Source organism: Anas platyrhynchos, chromosome 2 (genome assembly GCF_047663525.1).
Source record: "Anas platyrhynchos isolate ZD024472 breed Pekin duck chromosome 2, IASCAAS_PekinDuck_T2T, whole genome shotgun sequence".
NCBI classification, from domain to species: Eukaryota; Metazoa; Chordata; class Aves; order Anseriformes; family Anatidae; genus Anas; species Anas platyrhynchos.
In genome coordinates, this window is record NC_092588.1 from 123,121,424 (window position 1) to 123,147,824 (window position 26,401).

Genomic DNA, 26,401 nt, shown 5'->3' on the forward strand with positions numbered 1-26,401 from the left:
CCAGCTCAGCACCAACAGGTTAGATGTGTGGAGAGATGCAGAGTGTGGGGCTCCTGCCAGAACCCTCACTGAAGCTCTGGCATTGGTCTTCATCAGCTTCTCAAAATGACCATGGAGATTTCAAAGACTTCAGAGACTCCTGAAGAGACAGGAGCGTAGGCAGAAGGACATAGAGTACGGGCCGGCTTTTATAACTACAGCCTTCAGCTATTTGCATTGGCCAAGGAACCACAACTTCATTGCAGATGCAGCTTTTATTCTTGTAATCAAAACAGGCTCCATGTGTTAACATTCTTCGTACAAAGATACATACAGGTAGTTTCTATGAACCAGAAACATACTGTTTTTGACTGTTCACACAGTACCTAGAACAGATGCAGTCCTGAAGAGCACTTTAGGCTCTCTGTTTCGATAAAAAAACAAAATCCATGCAAGGAGAAAATGAGATTTTAAAACATGCTTATTTAAAATAAGTTTATTATCACGAAATAATATAAAAGTCTGTCAAAGGTCTTAACAATACTCCGAAAGAAAAAACAGACAGATGCCGTGTGATTTGAGAAATGATGCAGACTGGAAACTCCAAAGTACTTCAACACTGAGCTGCTTACGACAGCACGATTTGTGCAATGCTTACACTGGAGGAGGTGATTTTGGGGGCATGAACAAGCCCTTACAATTAAATTTAAAGGGTGAGGCAATATACCTTCTCTTCATCTTACAATGTATTCATCTAAGTAAGGCTCACTGTAAGCTCAGCTTGACATTAATAAAACGAATGCCCAAAACTGGATTGAGAAGTGAAAGAAAAGAAGAATGGAAACCACAGAAGCAAGCCGCTTTGGTTTTCAGTTTAGTCACCATGTTATGGAATGCAATTTACTTGTTTAGTTTCAAGTAGACAAAAATCACAAACTGTCAAGGTAACACTAAATAAAGGAATCAAAGAAAAAAAGCTCTTCAGCACATGGGGGTAGTACTGGGGGTGGGTGGAATACTATACCAAGAAAGGGATATTTAAAAATGCCAGTCAAGGGCCACATTTTGAAGAAACAGATGCCAGTGCAACAGAGTGTGTGTTTAAGTGAAACATCTCCCTATGCTCTACCTTCAAAGCAAGTGCTGAAATCCTTGTGTGAACTGGGAGTAGCTGTATGGGCTTACTCCAATCCAGCGAGTGTGCTCTGATACCCCCTCTGCTCATGGGTGATTTTATATTACTCAGAGCAGGCAGGACATTGAAGTTTGCAGGGTTTGTTCACCAAGGTAGGTTTTTAGACACCCCCCCCCCCTTTTCTTTTTGTTTTCAGTACTATGCATGCAAGAGACATAAGCCCAATTAAAATATAAAGTGTTTTCACTTGTAAAAGTTAGAACTACCAATTCTGAAGTGTCCTGATTTAAATTGCATCAGTGAAATTAAAAGTGGTATGATTTTCCTGGCAGACCAGGGCAAAGCTTCGAAGACAAAGCAGTACATTCTCCACCTGACTGTGTTTGGTTACCTGCTGCTGAATTCAGATCTGCTTTTCAAAGCTTACATTTTTATGACTTACAAAACCTCCTGTTTCACACTTTTATAGAGGGGTTTCAGCTGGACAGCAATATATCTGGCATCAAACAAACTGATGAATAGAAGGAAAGGAAAGGGTGGGGAACAGGTGGAAAGAGGGAAAGACAGCTAGGTAGCAATGTGCTAATGATCTTTTTCTGGTGTCTTAAAGGCATTTCAGGGTTCTCTAAAGCTTTTCACAAAAGCTGAATTGATTAATAAAAAGAAAGGGTTAGAGGGTCCAGCATGTGCACATAGATTACAGTCTTCTATAGTGGTCTATGTCCCTTTGTCAAAGCACGTTGCAAACAACTGGAGCACATTTTGGGCACACTTTTTATACGGCCAGCCAAGCAAGTGACAATATTCAAACTATGAAACATTTTTAAAGCAAACTGTAACCTAAATCATGATGATGCTTTACAAAAAGTTCATAACTGAAGGTATATGGCCCTCAACTGTAAGTGCATTTGTTGAAGGGAGACCCGTAGTACGACAGCATCAAGACAGGATGTTTCAACGACTCCTGAACACTAAAGCACCCGAGCGTCCAGGTCATACTCTACAATTGTAATGTCACAGAACTTCACTATGCAACTGAGTATGGTGTCTTAAAATAGCAGAGGGGGGCTCCAGAACATCGTTTGTTTTAAAAAGAAATACAAAATAAATAAAATAAATAGAAGCCTCACATCGCTACGCAGAACTCTGCTGAAGTTATTTGGGAGCTCTGCTCTAATGCCAACAGCACTACATTACAAAGGTGTGTGTATGATCTCTATTAAAATCTGCTGACAGCCATTATTCAGCACTAGATAGCACTTTGATCAGATTGCTTTGGGATTTACCATGTCTCAGCAAGGACATGCACTGGATAGACTTTGTCCATGCCATATGCTGTACAGAGTTCTGTACCCTGCCACACTAATTTCACAAAACACTCTTACTCCCCTAGGGTAAGGCTGTGATTACTCTTATTTTGCCATGGCTAAGTAAAATCCCTGAGAATACGCAACTGTTGGACATTGAAGGAAACAGCCGAAAGCATTTCTAAAGGAAAGGGATGCAAAAACTTCAGACTAGTGCACTTTAAGAAAATAAAGCAGTTCACGTCAAGTATACAGAGCAAGGGTGCTGTTATCTGAGAGTCACGTGGACCAAGATAAGTATGCAGATCAGTTGTTTATAACCTCAGCCATTAGAGAAAAATAACAAATACACTCCCCCACAATCAATGAACCAAACAAATCAAACAAAACCCACCCGCCTCTTTCCCAATTCCAAATTTGAAGGCCAGAAGTTAGTTGCTTATCCTTTACAATCCTGAAAAGCAAGAATAACCTTCTGTGCTTGCCAGACTGACATCATAAAAGTACAGGGTTTCTTTCTCAGTGGTGCCAGGACTGGAAAGGTAGCATCTGTAAGTCTTCAAAGTGCTCAACATCCTGCAAGAACAGTGCGTGGTGAAGTACAGGATTTGAAGGCAAGGAGACCTTGCTCAGTTCCATCTCTGAAAATCCCTTATTAAGCAATGAGGACACGGGGGTCTCCTGAAGCTACCAAGAACGTCCTCAAGCACCAATTCCACAGTTCGGAAAGACCAGCTTTACACAGCAGAGCCAGAGAAAGCCTGCTCTCAAGCAGGATGCCACACTGGTTAGAGGACATGCCATGTGGACTGCTATCTGCTTGTTAGAAGAAAGAAGAACTGTAGAAGTCAGCAGTTGCTGAAGTTAGTGGCCCAACAAAGCTGTTAAGTTCTTTGCTTACAAAATAAAGCTTCTTCACTTTTTGCATCAAACACTGGGTTTGATACGCTACTAACAAACCAGTGGTTCTCCCGCTAGTTAAAAAAAAAAAACAACAAAAAAAAAAACAAGAAACCTCCAAGCCCTTAAGTGCTAGATTTATTTTCCTTCTACTGGAAAAGCTTACAGCAAAAACATGATCTTGCAATTCATTTTTGAGAGAAGAGTGATCTGTTCCTGCTGTCCCCATACGCCAACTGATTTGGTGGCAATGTGGTCTCTATTGCTTTCTCAGAGCACTCAGCTAAGACCTATTACAGCAAAGTTTCCCTCATAATAGCTGAAAGTCATGAGGAAACCACACGGGGTGGAGAGCTGGTTGTTCTGCTGTAGGCGTGGGTGTTTTTTTCCTTTTCTTCTTTTTTTTTTTTTTTTTTTTTGCATTTATGCTTTCAAGAAGCAGACAGCCAAATTCTGAAGGCTCTCTGCTTCCTTTTTAGCACTGCAAGTAGAGAAATAATTTAATGGAGCTTTGGTCAAAAGTTCTTACTTTATATTCTAACATAAATATACACTACTTAAATTAAGAAAACTCCAAAAATTAAAAGCCCTATACATCCTTTTGATTCTTCCTTGTTGCATGTAGAAACTACAGATAGGCACAACTCAGAGATAACAGGAAGAAGAAAGTGACACTGTTTAAATACCTAATTACAGTCCTAGTATCTTGCTTTATGCACCTAGTGTGGCGTTTGGTCTTTTCTTCAAGCATCATATGCTTTTCTTAAAGCTTGCAATGCTGGGCTCCTTTGAAAGGATCAAGTATTAAACATGCAGAGAGGCTCCCATCTCAGAACAAAGCAGGGCTGCAGGCCTGCAGTACATTCATTTGAGATAGAATTAATTTTTAGCCTAGCAAAAGCTAGCATTTCTCCTGTGAGTACAGCAACAATGAAACTTCTCCTGTATTTATGAAGTCATTACTAAGTTTAAGTACCTCGTAAGCACAATCTTATCTCCTCCTCTACATGGGCAAAGCTCATCTCTTTGGACAAAGCTATCCAAATCCCTACCTCATTACTGAGAGACCCACTTACGCCTTGTACTGGCAGTAAATAATTCACAGGCAGTGTTCTAGTCTTCAACACAAGTAGGAATTTCGTCCATAACCATATCACTAACTAAAAGGACTTCTTTATTATTTCTAATAACAGCAGTGCTAAGGAGCACATTTTTAAATTGATATTAGCAGAAGGAGAAACCCACCAAATCTTACTTTCTTAATTTCAGGTCACTTCTGCATAATTTCAGGTTTTAAGGTTTGTAATTCGCCCGATGTGTAATGGCTCAGTGACAAATTCTAGCTTCCTCTAGGTGTCACTATTTCATGTCCACTTTCATGGAGTCCTGCCTATAACGGCAGCCTGAAGGACTTTAATGAAATCTGCTTTATAAACTGCTAGCTGCATTCAATTTAAAAGCAAATATTATATTTGTATGACTTTAATTTAAAAAACCCTAAGCCCAAAATATAGAAAAAACACAAAACTTTAATAAACCAGGATGATAGACATGATTTTCAATTGCTTGTGTAAAGCACTACTGAAACTAGCTGGGCTCTGCCAGTCTGTGCCAGCCAAGGCTCTGGCTCACCAGCCACAGCACTGGGGCTGGTACCAGTGCAGAAAAAATATCACCTCGTGCTTATGGCCTTCCTTCCACTCGTCATGTGTACACATCTCCTTCCTGCACTACGCTAAATGGTGCAGCAGGCTGTCCTGAACCACAGCTCGAGCATCCTCTTGCTGTGGAGGGCACTAGGAGAAATTTTCTGTACATTTGGCCCACTGGCAGGAGCTGAAAGGAAAAAAAAACACAGCACATATTGGTAGCTGGGAGGGAACACAATGCCCGGTTTCAAAGGCTGGTTCCTGGTGGAAGCTCTTGATCACCAGCCGTGTGTGCTTGTGATGAAGACCGCCTCTATTTGTGGAGGCAAAAAAAAAAAAGCTTCAACCCAAATTAAGGGAAACTCACAGCATAGACAATGAACTGGCATTTAACTGCCCTTCTCTTTGCTACCAGGGTAAGAGTAATGCTCACTACAGTGAGCAGCACAGGGCACGGGAGGATCCAAGCCAGCAGCGCCTGCTCAGGCTCCGTGTTGACACCACGACCGATCTGCTGCATATGTGGCTCCCGTGTAAAGTGAGGGAGCAAAGGGCAAATTCTGCTCTGCTACTTTCAAGAGGTGAGGGGAACAGGGGGTGAGGCAGGAGAGGAAAGAGTCAAAAACATTCATCACAGCTATAGTTACGACCCAAAGAGAAACAGTACCTCTGCATTTAAACACAAAATGTGCACATCAAAAAATAAAAATCATACATACCTTTCCCCCAAAACACTCACACCCTTCCCACCTGAAAAGCTACGATGAACAGAAATGGTGTTAAAAAAATCTTTGTTAACAGACACAGTCCCTGAAGTTTTAAGATGTTGGCTTGCTGTAGTCATACAACCTCATCCGACTCCAAACCATGTACTTCATAGAGAGTGTCCAAGATATTTAGCTGCTTTTCCATGGCTGGTAAGTAAATGTTGAGGTCCCTCTGCATTCCTTTGTAAAATGTTTCCTCCTGAGGATCACAGTCCTCTACGGACAGAGCTGCTACAAAGTCTTCATATGTTGGAGCTGCCCTTAGAGCTAACTGGGGGAGGAAACAAAGATTTTAAACTGAAGGTCTACACGGAGATTAAGACATCTTCAGAGGTGCCCGATTTTTAGGAAGTGTCAGTATATCATATTTTGTACAAATACAGAGTAAATATTAGAAATTAAATACAAAACCCAAATGAATTCTAGATTGTTAGGGGAGCTCCCAGCCCAGCGTCACACACTTCTGCACTGCAGTCCCATGCTCAAAATGCTCTTCAGAAAGCTCTCCCCCTCAACATTCCTGCTTCTCCAAGTCAGTCTCTGTTTAATCAATCGGCTGAGGCTTTCGTTTTTCCTTTTACAGTTTCAATAATAGTTTCCAGTGACAGACACAAGGGGGAGCTGCTAGATTGGACAAGAAATAAACCATCTCCTCTAGCCTGTAAATTTTGCTTCAACTCTCTGACACCATCTGCATCAGCTCTTCTTGAATGCTAATGCCCCAGAAAGACCAATCCTCAAATTAGCAGACTAAAAATCTCACTTCTTTTAAGAGCCCCTGCAAGACTACAAAACACATAATGAAAACAACACACATGCAAAAAAGCCTTCTGTTTTGGCTCCAGAAAACGAGCTCCGCCCTGAAAGCTCAATCCTAAACATAGTGATAGCTACAATCCTCACCCTGAAGATAAGATCTGACAAAAGGAACCTACTAATTGTAATGCTTCTAATTTTAATACCATTTGTTAACTAAAACTAACAGAAGATCTCAGCAACAAGACCCCCAGCTCTATCAGAAACTAAGACGAGCACTTACCGCAAAGACCCCACGGACAACCCAACCATGGTGCTGCCGTAACGTCTTTCCATAAGCATTGTCTAAAAGAAAAGGGAAAAAAACAGAAACATGTAAGGAGTTTGCAGTTGTATCACCATATTATTACTGTTTGATGCACGTAATTGCCCTTTCTGAGCACCAAAGTTATAAATGAAAGGAAGGAGAAAAGGATTGGCAGATTAGGGATTTCTGCAGTGCGGTCTCAGCTCTGCTGCCATTCTCCTACACATCATCAATGTTAAGTTCTTGTAGACATGAAGGCAAATTTATTTTTTATTTGATTAGCTGTACTTCACAACTAACTTTTCTTCTACTTTCTAGTCCTCAGTTTGGTGCAAGTCTGAAAAAATGTTATACAGGGTGAAACTATTCTGCTCAGTCTGGATGTAACTAGCTTAGACATTGAACAAGAACCTTCTCTTTACATTTGAGTGTCAACTTCTAACCCCTCAGAACAGAAAGCACAGGGCCTGTATTTAAAAAAAATATAAAAAAAATCACAAACTCCATTCTTCTCTTGTGAGTGCCTAAGTGTAGCCTTTGACGAAGGTCCTTGTTATGTTCCTGGACAGCTCCACTTTCATACAGAAAGCTTGCTATATAAAAAACTAACACCTTTGAGTCTTATTACTGTTGTTGTTTCATATCCTTGGCTTTCAGTTGGATTTTTTAAATATCAGATGTTGTGTTATAGTTTCCTTGAGCTGAAGCAAGAGAATCTGTTTTGCAGTGTTTGGATATTTGCTCAGAAATCTGCAGACAGTTATTCTTGAAGAGCGCATAAAGTCAGTAAAAGTCAGATACGAGTTTTACTGTAATCTGAAGTATTCCCCCCATCTACCAGTCTAATGTGACTAAGGAAATGTGTCTTTTTCTATACATTGAGATAGAGAATGTATGAGAAAGGTATTCAGTAATAAAAACAAAGAAATAAGTAGGAAAATAGGTATTTTGTAGCAAATAGGATTGACAAGTCTATTCTCTGCCTTAATAAACAATATAGGGGACATTAAAAACATCAGAAGTTGCAAAGTTTGTATTATTGCAATGCAAGATTGCATACACACAGGAAGAGTCTTACTCAGGAAGAACTAAGCCTACAACAGTTTCATATTTTGCACCGTACTTGCTGTGGTCACTAGCTTGACTCAGTAAGTGACAAAAAATGTATACTTGGAAAAATTTATTTTTCTGTTATGACCTTCCTTCGAACTGACATAGACAAGTCGCAGTCATACTGACAAGGAGGTGATTTCAAAGAGTCATGGCCAATCTCGCAAGGAACTGAAGAAGTAAAACATCAACTGTAAATTTGGGAATGCTCTCACTTCATGCCAGTGGAGAAAATGGAATGAGACAAAATACTTTTTTCCCCCTGAAGGGGGGGGAAACTATGGGGACTATCTCCCCGATAGAAGTATGACAATTAAGTGAATCTTTATCTGGCATCAAGTCAAGATCGACCAGTTATTTAATCTGCCCAAAGACTACTATTTTCAAAAAAAACCCTAGAACATTCAAAAAAAAAAAAAGGTTGTGTATTGGAGATTACGTGCATCATTAACCACTGGAGAAAAGGAAACAAAAAGGAAAGTAGACAAGTATGCAAAATCATGTGAAGAATAAAGCAACTAGCACTTACTCAGAGCTGTCTGGATATTCTTTTCTCCATTCTTCACTTCTGTCAAAAACCCCTTCAAGAACTTCAAGCCTCTGTCAGGATGAGCCCACAAAAAAGAGAACCATGTAACAAAGTAAATCCCCACATTTTGCAGTACTGTTTTAACTTCAATATACAGTCAAACTCCTATTTCTGTATCTCAGAGGGATATTCTGGAGCCAACCTAGCTTAATCTCCACTGCTTATCTCCGCTCAGAATTAAGAAGCCATTTTCCATCTGAACAAAGAAATGCAGCTACATTCTCCAGCCTCTCTGCCAGCCCAAAGAAAAAACACTTTGCTAAAACAATTGTGTTGAAGCCTGAAATTATCTGCCTGATGTACTGGTCCAGCAGGAACAGTCATTCCCTGTAACTTGTTCTTTTCTTTTATGGAAAAAGGGTTGTCTGCAACCACTTTTTTAGGCCTTTTGGTAAAGATGCAGTGGCATGACTACAGACAATACAGTGATCTTGAACCTAGTGAATTTGGGCTGACTGATGGAGCCTGTGAAAGTAACTAGTTTGCTCCTGATAAATAAGCTTACACTGATGAAAGGCCCCTTGTTGCACTTTAATTGTTTATAGTTGAAACTGATAGGAAGCTGTTACCTTTTCAGCCACAGAAGAGCCTCTGTAGCAGAGTTTCTAACTTGTGCTACACCTGCATTGACTTCGTGGAGCACTATCTTCTGCAGGGTATCAAACTCTTCTTTGTTGGTTATAAATTTCTGGTTTATTTTCTGGAGGAAAAAAAAACAAGAGGAAAGGCTTTACGATTTTAAGATCAAACAGTATCCCGTCCCATACACAGCACCTATTCATCACAATTCTTCCCTTCAAAAACATATTGCAGCTCTCCCCTAATCAGTTCCTCCCTCAGGCTTATTATGTTGAGCAGCTGACAGGCTCACGTCACGCATTCCCCGTGGCTGTGCACCGGCAAAGTGTGCACAGTCCCAGACACATCAGGCTAGCCTAGAGGGGGTATGAAGCTCAAGAGAGATCACATTGCTGCTGGATCAACCTCACACCACAGCACTGCCTGGTTCTATCTGCACCAGGACTTAGCTGCTGTGAGCAAGTGGCTTAGTCAAGGATTCTTTTTTTTTTTTTTTTAAATAGCATTATTCCCTCTTTCTATTTCCACAGTTTCAGTGGCCGCTTTCAGCAAGATAAGAGCCAGTTCCTGAGTGACTTTGCTCCAAACAAACCTGAATGCGTACAGTGTTCCTTATCATACACTCAGGAGATGTTCTGCTTTTGTTTTTCCCCTTGAAAAAAAAGCTATGAATAGTCTTCCTACAAATATGTCTTATCTCACAAATGGCACTTCAAACCTTTCCAGACTTGAATCAAGAAGAACTTTCAGAAGAACCTAATCTACAGGATCTGCTCTGATTTGCAGCCATTGAAAAGCTGGTTCCTAATGAGCTGATTTGCTGCTACTTTGCTGAGGAAAGGTTTTTTTCCCCATTTGTCTTACAGTCTAAAGATAATATTGATACCACCACATCGTGACTTACAATCCTTTCAGCTCAGAATCAAAGTCATATTCATTAGGTGTAACAGGCTTTTTACTTGGCAGTCTACCAAGTATTTTCTAAGTTTGGTTGTGCACAACAGTTGGATTTATTAAACACAGCACGTACTGTAAGGACAGAATTAGGGACATTTCAGCATTCTGATCTGACAGCAACATTATCAAATATTAAAAAGCCTTGTAGTATTGACTCCCATGACAAAAATTCTTGAGGCCTGGTAGCAAAGATATGTATTTCATTCAAGAAGTCAGCGTTAGAAATCAGCTGTTACCTTGATGTTACCTACAAAATCCATTTTAACAGGAGCAAAGACAGTTGGTCCCAGCTTGTCTAGGAAAAAAAAAAAAAGGCCATACTTTAAGATTATGTATTTTTCCAATCCTCATGTCTTAGCAACGATTTTATTCTACTGTCTAAACAATCCTTCTAACTGGTAGGAAAATACTAGAGGAATGACATAAAGCTAAGAAGAAATAGAAAGAAAAAGAAATTAGAAAGAAAAAATAGAAGATATAATAATTAAAAAAAAAAAAAAGTGACAACAGATAGTATAGCTGATAACGTGCTGTCAGCTGTACTGGATGCATAAGGCACTCCATGCAGTTCTGCTGAGGGGAAAAATATTGTTCCAAATATACCCATAGATTACCAGACACATTATACGTGGGTCCCATCTAAATGAGAGTGGATACTCTACAAAGAAGAAGAATGAGAAACATCTAGTACCATTCATGTCCATTCTGCTAATAGAAATTAATTCTATCACCTCAGAGAAGTAATGAATTCTCCAAACAAACCACTTTTTTTTGGTAGCTGGTGTCAGTCAAAAGGACTCTGAGGCATCCCAGCACAAAAATGAGCTGCTTACCCAAAACTGGCACAATTGCATAACATGACTCCAGAAACTCTTCTGTTGGTATGCCTTCTTCCTCCCGAAGTTCAATATCACTGAACCTGGCATCCAGGACAAGCAAGAGAGATTGTAGCTTTAGTAGTGCCTTTTCTGCAACTTCTAAAGACAAAAATTACATTTTATGCCCACTACATTTGAACAGAGATAGAATTTATAGACATTGAACCACCAACATGGCTTTTGTTTCACTCATTTAAAGTAAATGACTGCAGAAAATGCATAACTGCTGGCAATTACAAACAAGGAAAAAGCCCTCCCACTCTTCTGTACAACTGATTCTACAAAAAGTATCTTCTTCCATTTCTGTGCTGTCTGAATGCTTGTTAAATAATCTCAAACACAGCTTTGCAGACAGAACAGACTTGAAAACGAGTCAAAGGTTTAATAATTTCATTATCTGTATATTGTAAATCTGCAACATGTACTACCTATTGCTCATGACACTGAAGAAGGTAGGAAAGCCATTTTCATTGTCATCTTCCTCACACAGAGTCAGTCCACTTAAAGAACTTGTTTCTGACTGCAGCAATGTGTGGGCATCAAAGCCTTCTACAGCTTGCAGCTTGTTCTTTCCATCTTCTTTAATGCCTTACATTCATGGGAAGCAGAAGAAAAAAAAAAAAGATAAAACAGCCACACACCCATATTGTTATTATTGTTCCTCAAGATGTACTCTACTGAAGGAAGGCATTGGGATATCTGGGTCATGCAAAGTTAGTGACACCATACTTCTCCTGTCAACTGCTAAGACAACATCTACACCAGTCCCCTCCCCTCCTTCTAATCAGTCAGACCAATTGTGTGCAAGCCAGTAGCAGACATCTGTTTGAAGACAAGAGTAGTTCTCACCCAGTTGCAACTGCCCCAGTGCCGATCAAGTGGCACAGCCCTTTTCAGAGGCTAAAGAGCTACGTGGACTTGTTTGCTCCTCTTGATAAGGAAGTACAGTGACTGCTCAGAAGGGTACTGCTATGACATGAAAGGCTGCTACGTTCTCCCCAGTTTGTAAGAATCATCTGAAAGTTTGCCAGAAAAAGATCCAGTTTCCTTTCCCCCTCTCTGGTCTATTTTATTTCTTCTTTGAGGTCAAGTGTATCTGTTTCAAACAAACTCAGAACTACAAAAGCACCTCCAAAGGAAGACTTTTATATAAGTCTTATATACCCAAAGAAAGGGCACATCTATGCACGGCAAGACCTTCTGACCTCACAGAGAACTGCAGGTAACAGGTCAAGAAGCAGAAGTGATACATTCAACAGCATCCGCTGTGCACAGGCCATGGACCTCAGCAAATCTTCCTGCCACACCACCAAACCAACACCCGGAATTTCTCAGGGACCCTGACTCTCCAGGGAATGAATGCTTTCAAAATCCATTGAGCATTTATAGACCTGAAGTGGCATTGAATTGGGCTGAAGAGATCCAGCTGCAACAAAGTCTCTTCCTCTGAGCAAAGCCTGAAAACAAGCTATTTGTAGAACCACTAAATAAGCCTGGTGCTGGGTGAAAAGAACCATTTACACCTGGTAGGAGGAATGAGACTTTAGCCATGCTCCTCAGGGAAAAAAGGAAATGTGAAGGAAGTTTTTAGGGAGAAAAAAAACATCTTCCACACAAAATACTAAGGAATGCCCCTGCATTTAGGGCTTAAAAAGAGTAGCTGCTTGACTGATGGCATATGGATGTTTTAGAATAACGGTGAGTCAGAGAAAGGTCCTGTAAAAGAACAACGCAGTCCATTCAACAGAAGGAGGAGACATAAAATTAAGTCTGTAAAAGAAACTTTTAAAGTTCAGCAGCCTTTAACAATATGGCTACAAAGGATGGAATTTTATATGGAATTGGTTCAACTGTTTTACCAAAGTCACACACAACTCCAACTTTCATACTACTAATGATGTAATGGAAGAAATAAGGTGCTCTCTAATAAACTCTCAATTGGAAGAGAAAAAAAGAGTTTATTTTCCATATAGATTTGCTGGAACAATTGTTAGCAACTACAAGGTCAACGCCTCTGACACAGGCGCATAAAGCTTCAATGTACCCTTCTGACAGTGCAGCCCTACATAATAGGGGAGGTGCTGGTTTTCCCAGATGAGGGCCTCTGGGAATGAAATGCTTGTCCACAGACCAAGAGCAGCTGAAGCTCTGCCACAGCGTATTGTTCTTCATGTCAATCAACATCAACAGGAGCCTGCACCTGTCCTAAAAAACTTTTAATTTCCTTCCACATTCAGTTCTAAGTTAGCTGTCAGCAGAGGCAGGAGCTATGCTGAGAAGACTTGACAACAGGCAGATATCAGACTAAACCACACTGACATTCCCTCTCCTGGGAAGCAAAGTATTAGTAGCACACTCGCAGGCAGCCTAAACCTCCCTCCACTTAAGGAACAGTAATTCTGGATAAAAGGTGGCACATATATTTACCTGCCAGATTCTCTTCTATGTGATCCTCAACAGAAACATCGCTGCACTCCTCATTTGTTTCCAGGTTTAAACACGCCAGACTTTTAATAAGTGTTTGTTCTTGCTGGTTAATTTCTGCTTTTACAGAACCATTTTCACAGGGATTCAATTCCATCTGCCTGAAGAAAGCAAAGGAATAATGGTTAGTACAAAACACTGCTTGGTAAGCTTCTTCCTGTGAAGGCACACAGATAACAATACAAGAAAAATAGTTGCCAGAAATTGCATGTTGTCACAGGCTTCTCTGAGGAAAAGTGACTTGTCTACCGTAATAAAAGGAATCGTTAACATATATCCTACTGTCTGCAGCAAGTAGGATATACATTAGTTATTCAACCTCAGCTTACAAAATATATAGAGTATATTTTTAATAAAGATCATTGCCAAGAGACACAATCAAGAAAAGTCTGATTACAAAAAAAAAAAAAAAAAAAAAAAAAAAAAGGAAATCATGGGCATATATTGTAGGTAAAACAACATCCCTTCATTACTGCTTTTAAATAGATAATATACACTCTTGCCATCTCATCCACAAATAATCTACCCTCTGTCAACGATTTTACAAGCATATGGAGTGGAACTGAAGGTGCAGGGAAGAGCACTGAAGTGGAGAGAAATGTTTGGTGACAGGCCAGGAATTCACTGGGTGGATGGCCAGGGAAGAGAAAAATTTAAAGGAAAGGGCTCAGAAAGAAGAGGCATGAAGTGAGGTAAGCCAGCTCTCTTTCATTACCTCTGTTTCCAAGTATGGAGCTCAGTGCAATACAGTTCTGCTTGTATCCACCACTGGTAATATCAGAGTAAAAATATGGAAAGAACAGACACTACCCAAAACAGATTAGAAAGATTGAGAGTAATTCTTATTATACCTTTCTGTTGAGGTGTGGCTGGGCACGACTGAGTGTTTTATCTGTAAGACAAGAGGGGGTGAGTGGGTAGAGAGACATCCTTTATAGCAAGAAGACTGTATTGTGTTTCTTGAACTTTTAATAAACCCAAACTGTAGTCAGCAGAAAAGCCGAAAAGCATAAACTCACTACTTCTGACCCAAAGGCACTGTACAGAGAAACGTGAAAAGGTGCTACAAAATCATAACATTAATATATTGAAGAGAAAAAAATGACTTATTTCAGAAGCTAGTTAGCAAGTGCTGAGTGAGATGCCATAGAGCACCTGAACAAAACTAGGGCAAGGTGTTCTTTGCAATGACGTTTTCTTTACCTAAAAAAGAAATCTGAAAAACTAGGCTAAGTAATGTGAAGCCAGATACCAGGTACAGTGAAGTGAATTCACTTCCCAGAGGCAGTGAAGTATCTACCTTCCCACACACACCTTAATCTGCTGTTTGCCAGGGATGCTTCAATTTTACATATGTAGCTGTGGATTCACGATTCAAGAAAATGTCCTTGTCATTGAAAAGATAAGCTCATTAGCCCCTGTTGGCATGTTAACATAGATGTGCTGCTGCAGTAACATAAATGAGTTGTAATTGCTGTGAACTCCCACAATGGACCAGCCTGTCATATAGTCAGGATGTTTTTAAATACCACTGTCTGCAGCTGAATCAGGCCCTGAAAGTCAACAATTAACAGCTTTCACCTATCATTAAAAGTGAAGGGATTGGCCAGTGCATATTACAAAAATTGCCTTACCTAACTTGCAAGCCACAGGAAATACCACAACAGGTCCAGTGGAGGACTACTAGCTACAGTAGGAGTAAAAATTAATTCCCTGCTTCCACAAACGCTACTTTACAAAATGGTACCTTGCACGCCAAGACTGGTAGAAGAGGGTAGTTGTCATTACCTTGTTTGTTCTGAGAACTGCTAAATGCGGGGATCCGGGTGGGGTCTGATGCAATAACTCAGAAGTAAAGGCAGTATTTGCAATCTGCATACATTCTTCAAGAGTCTTGAGGAAAGTGTCACAGGTTGATTTCAACAGAGCTCCCATATCAATCCCACTCTGTGGGAAAAAAACAATTGGAACGGAGACTCAACACAAAAGATCAAATCGGAGTGGCTAATTTCTACAAAGACCATGACTGCTATAGTCATGATTCTTGTTTCACACAAATTAAAATGCACAGGGTCAGTTGATAAGAGAACTGGCACCACAAATTACTGGGGCTATGCCCCCTCACGGCATTGCAACTTTTATAAGCCTCTCTCTACAACAAGCAAAGCAGACTTGGGTTTTAACAGCTGCATCTTAATATATTTAACACCAGAGGTGAGTAATTAAGTACAACCTTTGATGTATTCAATAGTTGTATTCCAGTAGACAACACCGACAAGGGAAATGAAAGCAAACAAATGAAATAGATACAGATTAATCTGAAGATAACAGTAACTTCAAAAATCCCAGGAACAACAAAAAAAAAGATTACTTCAACTGAAAAACATGCAGAATGAAGTATCCCATTACCAACAACAATACAGTATTACTTCATTTAAACAAGAACTATTGTGGGGATATGCTATTTCCCACAGGTCCTCAGCAGAAAGAGGGTAAGTAACACAGACAGTAAATAACTATGAATGAATACTGCACTGACTAACCAGAAGGGTTCAGAACAGTCAAGACTTGGTCTACGCCGAAAAAATAATCATACCTCTGGTTCTGATACACCAGAAATGCTGGCTTCTTTTGTTTTATGCACTTGCTGAACAAGGAGGTTACAGTACAGTCTAAGTTCAGACATTTTAGTCTTCAAGGCTTCTGTGTTTTCAGTGAACTCTAAAAATGAAACAAAAGATAAGTTAAATTTGTTGTATCCATCTGGGAGTATGTGATTTTAGAAAGCTGCTGCAACAATACTATACAATCTAATTCAATCAATACTTCTTTATTTCAAAACATTTTACAATCAACCCCCCAAAATGAGCTAGATTGCCATAAATTAGGCTCATGACGGGTGAAAATGTTTCACTGTTTGCTGTGATACGCAGGAACAGTGTGTTGCTAGGCTTAGAACCCAGAGGAAAAAGCAAGTACATGACATATGACTTCAACAGGCTTTTTAAATAGAATAAAAGCCCTTCGTATCTTTTTGTTTTCATTAAGTAGTTTAAGGGGCAAACAATTACACTGTGAGTTAAAGGATCAGGGTTCTGAGTAGAAAAATACTGGAGGGAAAAGACATGTATTTTTAAACACAAGTGGATTAACTTAATATATATCCTTGAATCACAGAGTGGTTGAGGCAGGAAGGGTCCGCTGGAGACCAGCTAGTCTGACTCCCCTTATTAAAGCAGGGTCATCTAGAGCAGCTTGCTGAGGGCCAAATCCAGTGAAGTCTGGAATACTGCCAAGGATGAACTCGGCTTCTTTGTGCAACCTGCTCAGTGCTCTATCATCCTTACAGTAAAAATATTTTTTCTTCATGTCCCAATGGAGCTTTTTGTATTTGAATTTGTGCCCATTTCCTCTTGTCAATTCACTGAGAAGAGTCTGGCTCTGTCTTGTTTATGCTCTCCCATCAGTTATTTCCTTAAAATATCTCAGTGGCTCTTTGCTGGACCAGTATGTCCACGCATTTCTTGTACTGTTGAACCTAGATCTCAACAGAGTACTTCAGCTACTTTATGACTAATAGTCAATCTGAGATTTTTCAGAAATAATTTTTTCTTATGAGTCACGGAATTATGAAAGAAATTAATTTGTCTGTGATTAGTGAGAGTTTTGCCTTCATACACAGCCAAACAGTAACAGTCTGCATCCCAGTGACCCAGAGCCAGGAGCTAGTCACTCCTTGTACTCATAGAAGCCATCAACAGACAGTTTTCAGATGATTAATACATGGTGTGTCTTAAGGAAAAGCCAAAGTTTTCAGATTCCTGGACTAATGCCAGAGCTAATGCCTGAGATTTCCAGCTAGGGTTCCCATATGCCTTGTTGTTTAGTAGCTCCAAAGACCAGAAGCACAGGTTGGACACAGAGTTCCAGTACTGATTTTCTCATTTTTGTGTGTACGTCTACTAAGGTAAGGATAGGGAAATAAAAAGTAAAAAGTATGTGCCAGAAAAGGAAGTTCTTGCCTTTTTCCTTTTGTGTCCTGCTGTCTGTCAGACAGGCTTTGGCAGTTCCTAGCGCAACCAGCCACTTTTGCCTCTCAACTGCATTTCTCGCCTTCAGATAGAAGTATTGCTCCCCGGGGATGATCAGGTCCATTCGTGTGTTATCTGCAGGATGAACTGGAAGCAACACAGGTTTCAGGACAGTTCTTCAGCCATTCCCAGCCCAACTGAATATCCCAACAGATATTAGGTGGCAGGTCAAACAGTAATGGGAGAGTATGAATCTATAGCCCCAAACCTCCCTCACTGCCATTTTGTTACTTCTAAGTAAGGGAATAGATAGGATGTGTGTACAACTGTGGGACAAAAGGACTATGTGGGACTATGAAAGACAGCTTTGTGATCATTATCATCCAGAAGTCACACCTCAAAGGTATAGCAAGTAACCCAATGCAGGTGAGCAGACCTAGTACTGAGTCACTCATATTTCTAGTATTAGCTTTGTGCCTAGGAAGAATTGTTTAAAGATGTGCTCTCCCACCACAGCTCACATGAAACAGTGACATACCTCCATGCAGAATATTCGTTATTGTAGAGCTTTGCAGCTCTTGTAACATTTTCAAAATACCATAGAATACAAACATGCATATAAATCAAGTTACTGGTTTACTACAAAAGGGTAACATCAAAATAAAAACAAATAGCTCTTGTGTCCTGAAATCTCATCCCAGTGCTGCCTGTGCTTATCGGACAAACTTTGTACAGTTGTGTCACTGTATCGTACTTACCTTGAATTTCACACACAGCCATCTGGATGCTTCCCTTACAACCCTTCCAGGCATCTTCCTGAGAGTCATAGTAGGACAAGATGCCGCCACAGAGAAGAAACCACCGAGGCTGCCAGCCTGAAAAACAAAACTAGATCTCTCAGTTACTTCTCTCCTTGCAGTTCCACCACCTCTAATTCAAGACTTGCTGCAAATAAAGCCCCAAAGATTCTTGGTTCCCCCAGGAAAAATAAACCATTTGAATAGGTAAGATTTACAACAGGCCTGGATGTTGCACACTGCAACCACTGCTTGCTAACTATCACATCCTGCAGGCAGCCCTGCCTGCAGACAGCTGGGCTCAGAGGCTTTCAGCTACACCCCAGCGATATGTTCCTGAGATGCCATATGTCATTTCCAGTACTTTTGCTAACACAGTATTACTTAACGTTTCTCTCCCCAAACACCTTTTCAGACCACTATCCATCAAGTTCTTCACTTCTCAGTTCTCCCCTTTGCTCTTTCCAAATGCCACCACAGCAGTCTTGCCTTACATATAGAACCTTACAATCTTTACGGTTGGAAAAGCCCTCCAAAATCATCTGGTCCAACCATCCCCTACCACCACTGTCACCCACTAACCCATGTCCCCAAGCACCACATCCACCCTTTCCTTGAACACCCCCAAGGGACGGTGACTCCACCACCTCCCTGGGCAACCCGTCCCAGTGCCTGACTGCTCTCTCTGAGCAGAAATATCTCCTCATTTCCAACCTGAACCTCCCCTGACACAACTTGAGGCCATTCCCTCTAGTCCTGTCACTGGGGACCTGTGAGAAGAGGCCGACCCCCAGCTCCCCACACTTTCCTTTCAGGTAGCTGCAGAGAGCAATGAGGCCTCCCCTGAGCCTCCTTTTCTCCAGACCAAACACCCCCAGCTCCCTCAGCCGCTCCTCACAGGCCTTGTGCTCCAGGCCCTGCACCAGCTTCATAGCCCTGCTCTGGACACACTCCAGGGCCTCGATGTCCTTCTTGTAGTGAGAGGCACAAAGCTATTTTCTTCCCTTACAGAAAAGCCTAATCAAACTAGTATCAGAAACAAGGGCAAGAAAATCCTAAATCAAGGTAGAGAGGAGACAGAGGAGGAAACAGTTTCTGAAAGCCATCTTTAACAACAGCTCTTGGATCTCCTGTGCTGCCCATCTAGAAAGCAGTCTCAATTAATAACTAGTGCTTCTGGATCCATTCCAAGATGGCAATGAAAATGTCAGCCTAGACCAAAACCAATAGCTCCGGCTACCACTTTTGCCTGCCCTGCTGCCCACCCTCAGAACTAGATTACCCCTTTTGGAAGTACTACTTCGGTGCGAAAAGATATGAACAAACACGACACCAGCCATCATTTTACTCCTAATTAAAAGCTGAAGCTCATTAACATAAGAAGCAAGAGCACGGCGTTGTCACTGGAGGAAATCAGCTTTCATTCCTGAGCAGCACCAAGCAGCTCCCCGGGCCAGGGCCAGAGCTAGGACACCTGGGCTCCCATGTTGTGTCAGCAAACTGCCTCCGGGTTTACAACCCACATATTACTGATCCTTTGGGACTGTGGGAAAACAAATTAACCTATATCCTCCTTCACACTCTTCTAGAGTTCCCCCATTGTTTTCTAGAAGAACACAAAAGCATTCTAAATGCCAAAGCATTCTCCAAACTTCTTTGCTTTGTTTGAAAGGAAAAAAATCACAAGAATGAAAATTTAAAAAGCGACAAAAGAAAACAACAAGACTGGGTTTTATTTGCCTTGCCACCAAACTAAAGAAACTGTCCTAAAAGTCACTATTGATACAGGGGAACTCGCAAAAAAAAAAAAAAAAAGGAGGCGATTGTTGAGCAGAGACAAGCAGTTAATTGCCTCAGACACCCGGTGGCACAGATCCAACCCTTTAAATAACACACAGTGCCACAGTCGATACAAGCCTCTAATTCAGCGTGGGGACCCTGCTGGTGCACACCAACAGTTTCAGCCACGGTCCTGCAGCTTCCAATTGCAGCTGATGCTCACCCAAATTGCACGCCATCAATCAAGGGCCATGCAATCAATTAGCCAACACACACAGCGCTCTGCCTCCGTCCCCTTTGGATGCTGGTTAAGAATGTTAGGAGTCAATATATTGGGAGGGTTTTGTTTGGTTGGGTTTTATCTGCAACATCAGTGGTTATTTGCCTTGCTCTGCAGAACCTAACTTCTTTATCAGATGGGTATTAAAAGTGCAATGACATGTTGTTCAACACAAACATGTATATACATAGCAATTGCCTGCATTTTCTGCACACGATTGTTATCCTAATAAAGCCATTTCTATAAAAGGAAACCAAAAATAATAAGAAAATCACAGCAGGATTGTGTCGGAAGATGCACTAACCACCTGGTACTCAATGACACTGAGTCAGCAGCCACGGGAAGGTTATCCTAAACAACCAGCTAAAAATAACGCGTGGCTGACAAATCCTGGACAGTACAACAGGGATACAACCTTCAATCTGAGTAGCTTCACATTCACAGTCAGGCAAAGAACAGATTAAAAAACAAAATACAAAATGTGAAGCAGCAAAAAGACATTTCCAGGAGCACAATCCTGGTTTTATTCAGTTTTATTTTGTTCCCCATAAGCTCTAGTAAGAATATTGCAGTTCCTGGAACTACACATTCAGACTTTACCCAAGATAGAAAGTTAAGGCTGAACCTCTCCAGGTCTTACTGGCGATAGCACTAACACAACTCTGCAGAATTTACTAAGCCCATTCATACTGCTGGCGTACGGGCAGGACAAAACATAGCTCAGACTTCCACAGCTTGTCTTAGAGGCACAGAACCATTAACAATAAAAGCTGACCTTGCTGGAGGGAAAAAGGAAAAACAAAAAAAACCAGTCAGACGATAAAATTCAAGGCACAAGAAAAGGAAGCAATACCTTGAGGGCTCAGTCACAGAAGCCAGCAAAGAGATTTCAGACACCTCAGCAGCCACTGGTTCAGGTCCTAATACACGTTGCACTCCTTTGTGAAACTTAAAGTTAGCACCTGCAGCACCCACAAGACCTAATACTGTCCACAAGAGATATTTAAGCAGCCTGTGCCTGCTGAGGATTCCTTATTTCTCCAGAAGCTCCCCCAGTCTGAAAGATCTGCCTGCTTCCATCATTACACTTCAGGAAATCTGGATGCAGCTATCACTGAGCAAACTTGACATTTCTTGATAAAGCTGAGATTTGGACTTCATTCAAACTTTGATGCTACACAACGCAGGCTCCAGAAAGCACCGGTTCCCAAGTGCCAAGCCTGAAGAAAAAAAACATCTGAATACACATGGATCACGTCAGACATCCACAAAGCCAAACCATCTGGGAGAATTACATACTCAGGAAGTCAAACTGATGACCTGGAAAACAAGCTGCAATTAAGAGATGCCAGTTTCAGTTGCATTTCTAAAAGGCACAAAGGCAAAACACTCAGGCTTTTTTATTACTGCTCGCTTCCTACTAGAATTTTGCAATAATTTATGCTTAGTAATTTCTTGGGCTTCAACGTTAAGTCTTTAGAAAAGCTTCTGCAGTAAATAGTCCTTGGATTCTATGACCTTAATTCTTATTTTTAGTGTGAGTAGGAGATAACTGTGTACTTCCACTTTACAGCAGCATCCACCTAAGAGCAGGAATTAAAGCCTTCATCACATCCCCACAGCTCACATCCCAGGCTGGTAGTAAGACTGTGGCAGCCCCCAGCACAGCTGCAGAGCAGGGGGCAGCTCCCTGCTTTTCTTTGTCAAGTCACAAGAGAACCCAGATAGTCAGAGACATCTCACAGCAAGTGCAAGCACCGTCTATCTCTCCACCCCGCCCTGGGCAAAGCAAGGAACTTTATCTCCCACCACCCAGGGACAGACAAACTGCAGCCTCAGGGACAGACAGACAGATAAGAGCAGCTGAAAAAGCTCAAACAAGCCTAAAGCAGTGCTGCTGGCTTGCAAAAACCAAGTGAAAAGCCACAACAGGTCCTTCCCCAGCTGCTAGTGCTGACAGAAGTCTACAAACATCATAAATTTTGGACCTTTGCTAAAGCCCAGCCTGCTTCAGGTAGCGGCTGCTGCCCAGGACATGCCATCGTCCCAAGACGTAACTGCTAAAATATCTGCCTCCCAGTCATGAAGGAAGTCAAGTTTTCCAGCCAGAGGACATCCCTCCACCAGCCAAAACACAGGACTGAGTCAAGAGCTCTTATTTCCAGCCTCCCGTTACCTTGCTGAGCTGTCACAGGCAGTGCCGAAAACCTTCTGCACTTCCTCATCTGCACAACCCAAAGATTTTGTACCAGCCCAAAAGCTACGCCCTTAATGCACTGACATCTGATGGACAAGGATATTCCTGGGGAACAAAAGCAATAAAAATCCTCACATTGCAAATGTGCAGAAGTTTTCAAAATCCCACCTTTGTGAAGGTACAATCTGAGGCACTGCAACGCATTTTGCAGCCTTAATTCCACAATGTAACGGTTTGGCAGCATAAAAACCCCACCGGTGAGGGCAGCAGAAGTGCATACAGATGTGGCACAACTCGTGTGCCCCCTCAGAGCTGTTGCTAGCAGCGCTGGCAGAGCAGCCTGCCTTCACAAGGCAACTGATGGCATGTTTGCAAATGGGTTTTATGCCCACGGCCAGCTCTCCGTGCTTGTGGAGGAGGACACCGTGCCAGTAACGAGGCGTTACTAATAGGGGCAGTGGAAGGACGAAGGGCAGAGCAGCGATTGCTGAGAGCGACGGAGGCAGAAGTGCAGTAAACCAGGTCACTGCTCAGACACGCTAATTCGAGTTATTATCTGCAACAAAACATTCACCTACTGAAAGCTCCTGGGCATTTCCCTCCTCTGGTCACACTTCCTCAGCTCCTGCCTGACCTGGGGGCACCCACGACCTGCTCACCTGAGCCAACATGACCGATTTACCAAAACACACAAGATGTTATTTTTTTTCCCCTCATTCTGCCACACCTTTTGATTCTGTCTGACCCAGCTTCTCTGGTGCAGAAGGGCAGCACGCAGAGGCACCGGTACTGCAGCATACCTGGTGGGGAATGCAGCGCTGCCGGGCAGGCTCTGCAGCACCACTCCTGTCCCCTACAGAGGACAGAGGGGACACGGCTCTGTTCCTGCAGCCTCAAACTTCTCTGCTGCGAGGCACGTTGCTCAGCTGCAAAAAGGTGTGACAAAAGCAGGAAGAAAAAGCAAGGAAAAGGAGACGTGCTCATAGGGAATTGATAAGAAAGGTCAAGCCACACAAACAGTTATGCAGAATCCTAACAAGTGACCTAAGCAGTCCCTGAAGCATCCCGGGGGAGGCTCTGTCACCCATCTAAACCAACAGCTGGTCTCTGGCAGCAGCCGTGGTCAGTAATGCTGATCACAGCACCTCCCTTAAGACACCAGGCACCTCTGCTGCTCAGTTCCACCTCCACAACAGCCAGACTTCTTGTTTTATGCAATCAGAAACTCGACTATACCCAGAGAGCTAAAACAAGGAAAAAAAGAATTATAAACAAAAGCGTTTTTAGAACCAAATGTTTATCTAAATGTAAAGTTTTCAATTACTTCCTCCGTCTCTACAAACAGAGGACCTTATTTTCAGAGCTTGGTAGCAAATAGATGGGATGTAGGTCCCATCCTAAAAGATCAGATTTCTTAAACTCCCAAAACAAGGACTCACTCTAAGCAGAATCATGCAGATACCCATGGATCCATGCATCCAGAACCAAGCTATAAAAACTAATGCTCTTCCATGTTTTCTTTAGTGTTCCCCTCAAGTTTGGGAAGTCTGAAACATCAGAGCCAAGAGTAACTTCAAACTTTACACAAAGCCCGAAAACTACTGCTTGGTGTTGGTGTCTTGGAAATAAACAGCAAAGAAATCAGAGCACAACCATAAAACGATGGTGCACGATCCACAGAGGTGGATGGGAGGAGCCAGCCGTGGTACGTGGCGCGATGCAGCGTCACTTGGGATGGCATGAGGGTGAGCGTGCCTCAGGGAAGATGAGTGAGTTAGTCAGTACAATTAAGAAAGGGAATATTTAAATACAGGAAAAGGTGAGCTTTCTGAAGAGAGCGATCAAAGCCACTTGCCTGAGCGTATGAAGAACGCCAGGCGACTCAGTGGAGGCCGTCAGCAGTTTTCTTTCTAACGACTAGGCTGCCTTTGATCCACAAGCCAACACCTGGCACACACCATCCCCTCCAGAGTCAGCCTCCATCCTTCCTGCGGCCAATTATCCCAGGTAAAGCGTCCCAGGTAAATGCTGAAGATCCAAACTTAACTGAACTTCAGTGGAAAAATCAGCTGAAAGTGCCAAGCTGTTACACAACTGAAAGAAGGCATTCCTCAACCCTGCTGTCTCCCTGTGGGTAAATAATAACTCGCTCATTCTGTAAGCCTGGGGATAAATAAACATCTCAAAGGCAACACCTGCACGTACAAATCACAACACGAGCAGAGGATCAATGCCAGGGAAAAACTTATCTCCAAGCAGAAATCAAGCACCACTAACTCGGTTTATCCTAATCTACATAGAGCAAACAAGTCCATTTTTACAAGCGGAGATAACTTGTTTGAGCAGTAAGGCGAGCTGACCTGCCTTTAGTTTTTGGCAAGCAAACCCTGCCTGCTTCCAATTCCAACCTTTGCCCACGGAAAGCCCAGCGCGTTTCCTACTTGTGACAGGTTCTTGCTGTCAGGAGCCGGGCAGGCTGTGACACAGATCTCGCTCCCTGCCCAAGGGCTGTGGGGAAGCACCTCGGTGGGGACTTCACCTCTCACGGTGGTGCTGACAGAAGGCGCCATACAACCAAAATTCCCAGAAAAGCCCCGATTACCGACCGACTCCATCAGCTCCTCTCCCCCTGCAGTAAGAGCCAGCAGTTCTCCTTTTTTTATAGGGTCGGGCTTGTTCTTTCGGTGGATGCCTTATCTGCTCTCCGACTGTGGCAAACAGAGGCGTGTTCCTTATAATTAGGAGGAAAGGGCACGGGATGACTGCTGCGTGCATTTACACAGCCGTACACACGCTTACACAAGCCAGCACACCTTTTTCCCCACTTTTTGCATCCACCTTGCACAAGCGGGCACACAACCTGACGGCCACCAGCACTGCCCCAACACCCTGCTGAGCCCTTGCCCAACCTCACGCCTCCTTTAACCTCCAAAATTAGGGTTTTCCTGGCGCTCAACCCCTGGCTACCACCTCGACGACCAACACCACACTCCGGCAGCGTACTTTGTGTTTTGTTTTTTTCCTTTCTTTCTGCTTTATGACAAATTTATGACCTAATGCCTTGGGGGCAGGAAGCCTTCGTGATATTATGCCAGAAGCCAGCACATGTGGGCACAGCCAGCTGGCAGCACAGCCCATCCGCCGCTCCCAAACGCGTTAATAGATGGGATTTTGACAACCGAGGAGGAGACACCGGGCGACCCTGCCCCTAACGACCCGGGGCGAAAGGCACGGAGCAACCCCAACCTTTTATACACCAGGGCGGGCTTTCAGCAGCGAGATAAGGGAGATGCCCCCATCCTCCATCACCGATCTGTGGAGAACAAAAGCCCAGCCCGTGCCCGCTGAGGCACCCCCAGCACTCCCCCCACGAACCGAGGCGGAGGAGCGCCATTAACCCCATTATTAACCCCATTATTAACCCCATTATTAACCCCATTAACCTCCCCCACAGCCATTTAAACGCCCCCAGCGCCCCGCTGCGGGTCCCCCCCGCTCCGCCCGGCTCTCCCCGAGCCCCCCAGCCCGCTCCCGGCCCCGCCGGGGGCTCACCGCTCAGGTAGTTGGTCCACTTGTACAGCACCCCCTCCATGGCGGCCGCCCCCCCGCCCCCCCCGCCCCCGCCGGGCCCCAGCGCCATAGCGCGGCGCCGCCCGCCCGCCCGCCCTGCGCGGCCCCCACGCTCCTAGCGCAGCGAGCGGCTGGAACAGCGGGCCCGCAGCGCTACGCTAGCGTAAGCGGGTCTGGGAATCGCGAGCCGGACGCCAAAGGGGGAGGGAGGGAGGGGAGCGCGGAACGCCCGGGGCAGGGGGCCGGCCGCAGCCAATAGGAACGCGCCCCCCGTGCTGTGTGCGGGCGCTTCCTGGAGAGTGGAGGCCTCGCTGAACGGTCAGCGTCGCCGCCCTCCGATTGGACAAACT

The 26,401-nt window shown here is 43.0% G+C and overlaps 1 protein-coding gene across 3 annotated transcripts; it reads right to left on the reverse strand.

Annotated features, from left to right (window-relative positions):
- Positions 1-239: 239 nt before the first annotated feature.
- Positions 240-26,183, reverse strand: PLEKHA8 (pleckstrin homology domain containing A8). 3 transcript variants are annotated; one of them, XM_038175736.2, is made up of 14 exons: positions 26,034-26,183; positions 18,187-18,303; positions 17,420-17,575; positions 15,994-16,118; positions 15,186-15,344; positions 14,249-14,289; positions 13,341-13,498; positions 11,342-11,501; positions 10,869-10,954; positions 10,272-10,330; positions 9,069-9,199; positions 8,440-8,510; positions 6,777-6,838; positions 240-6,008 (listed from the first exon to the last, which is right to left on the reverse strand). In XM_038175736.2, the coding sequence occupies exons 1-14, from the start codon at positions 26,119-26,121 to the stop codon at positions 5,811-5,813; spliced, it is 1,611 nt and encodes a 536-aa protein (XP_038031664.2). In that variant the 5' UTR covers positions 26,122-26,183; the 3' UTR covers positions 240-5,810. The 3 variants fall into 3 exon arrangements, with proteins under 3 accessions (XP_038031664.2, XP_038031665.2, XP_027306794.2); XM_038175737.2 differs by having other exon boundaries at positions 18,187-18,316; positions 26,034-26,096; XM_027450993.3 differs by lacking the exon at positions 26,034-26,183 and adding an exon at positions 21,138-21,497.
- Positions 26,184-26,401: the final 218 nt, after the last annotated feature.

Coding starts and splice junctions, on each gene's coding strand:
- PLEKHA8 (XM_038175736.2), bottom strand. CDS start 26,121: ATGGCGCTGGGGCCCGGCGGGGGCGGGGGGGGCGGGGGGGCGGCCGCC. Junction 10,331..10,868: donor TGCAATTGTGCCAGTTTTGG/GTAAGCAGCTCA, acceptor TTTTTTTCCTAG/ACAAGCTGGGACCAACTGTC. Junction 6,839..8,439: donor GAATATCCAGACAGCTCTGA/GTAAGTGCTAGT, acceptor CTTTTCTTTTAG/ACAATGCTTATGGAAAGACG.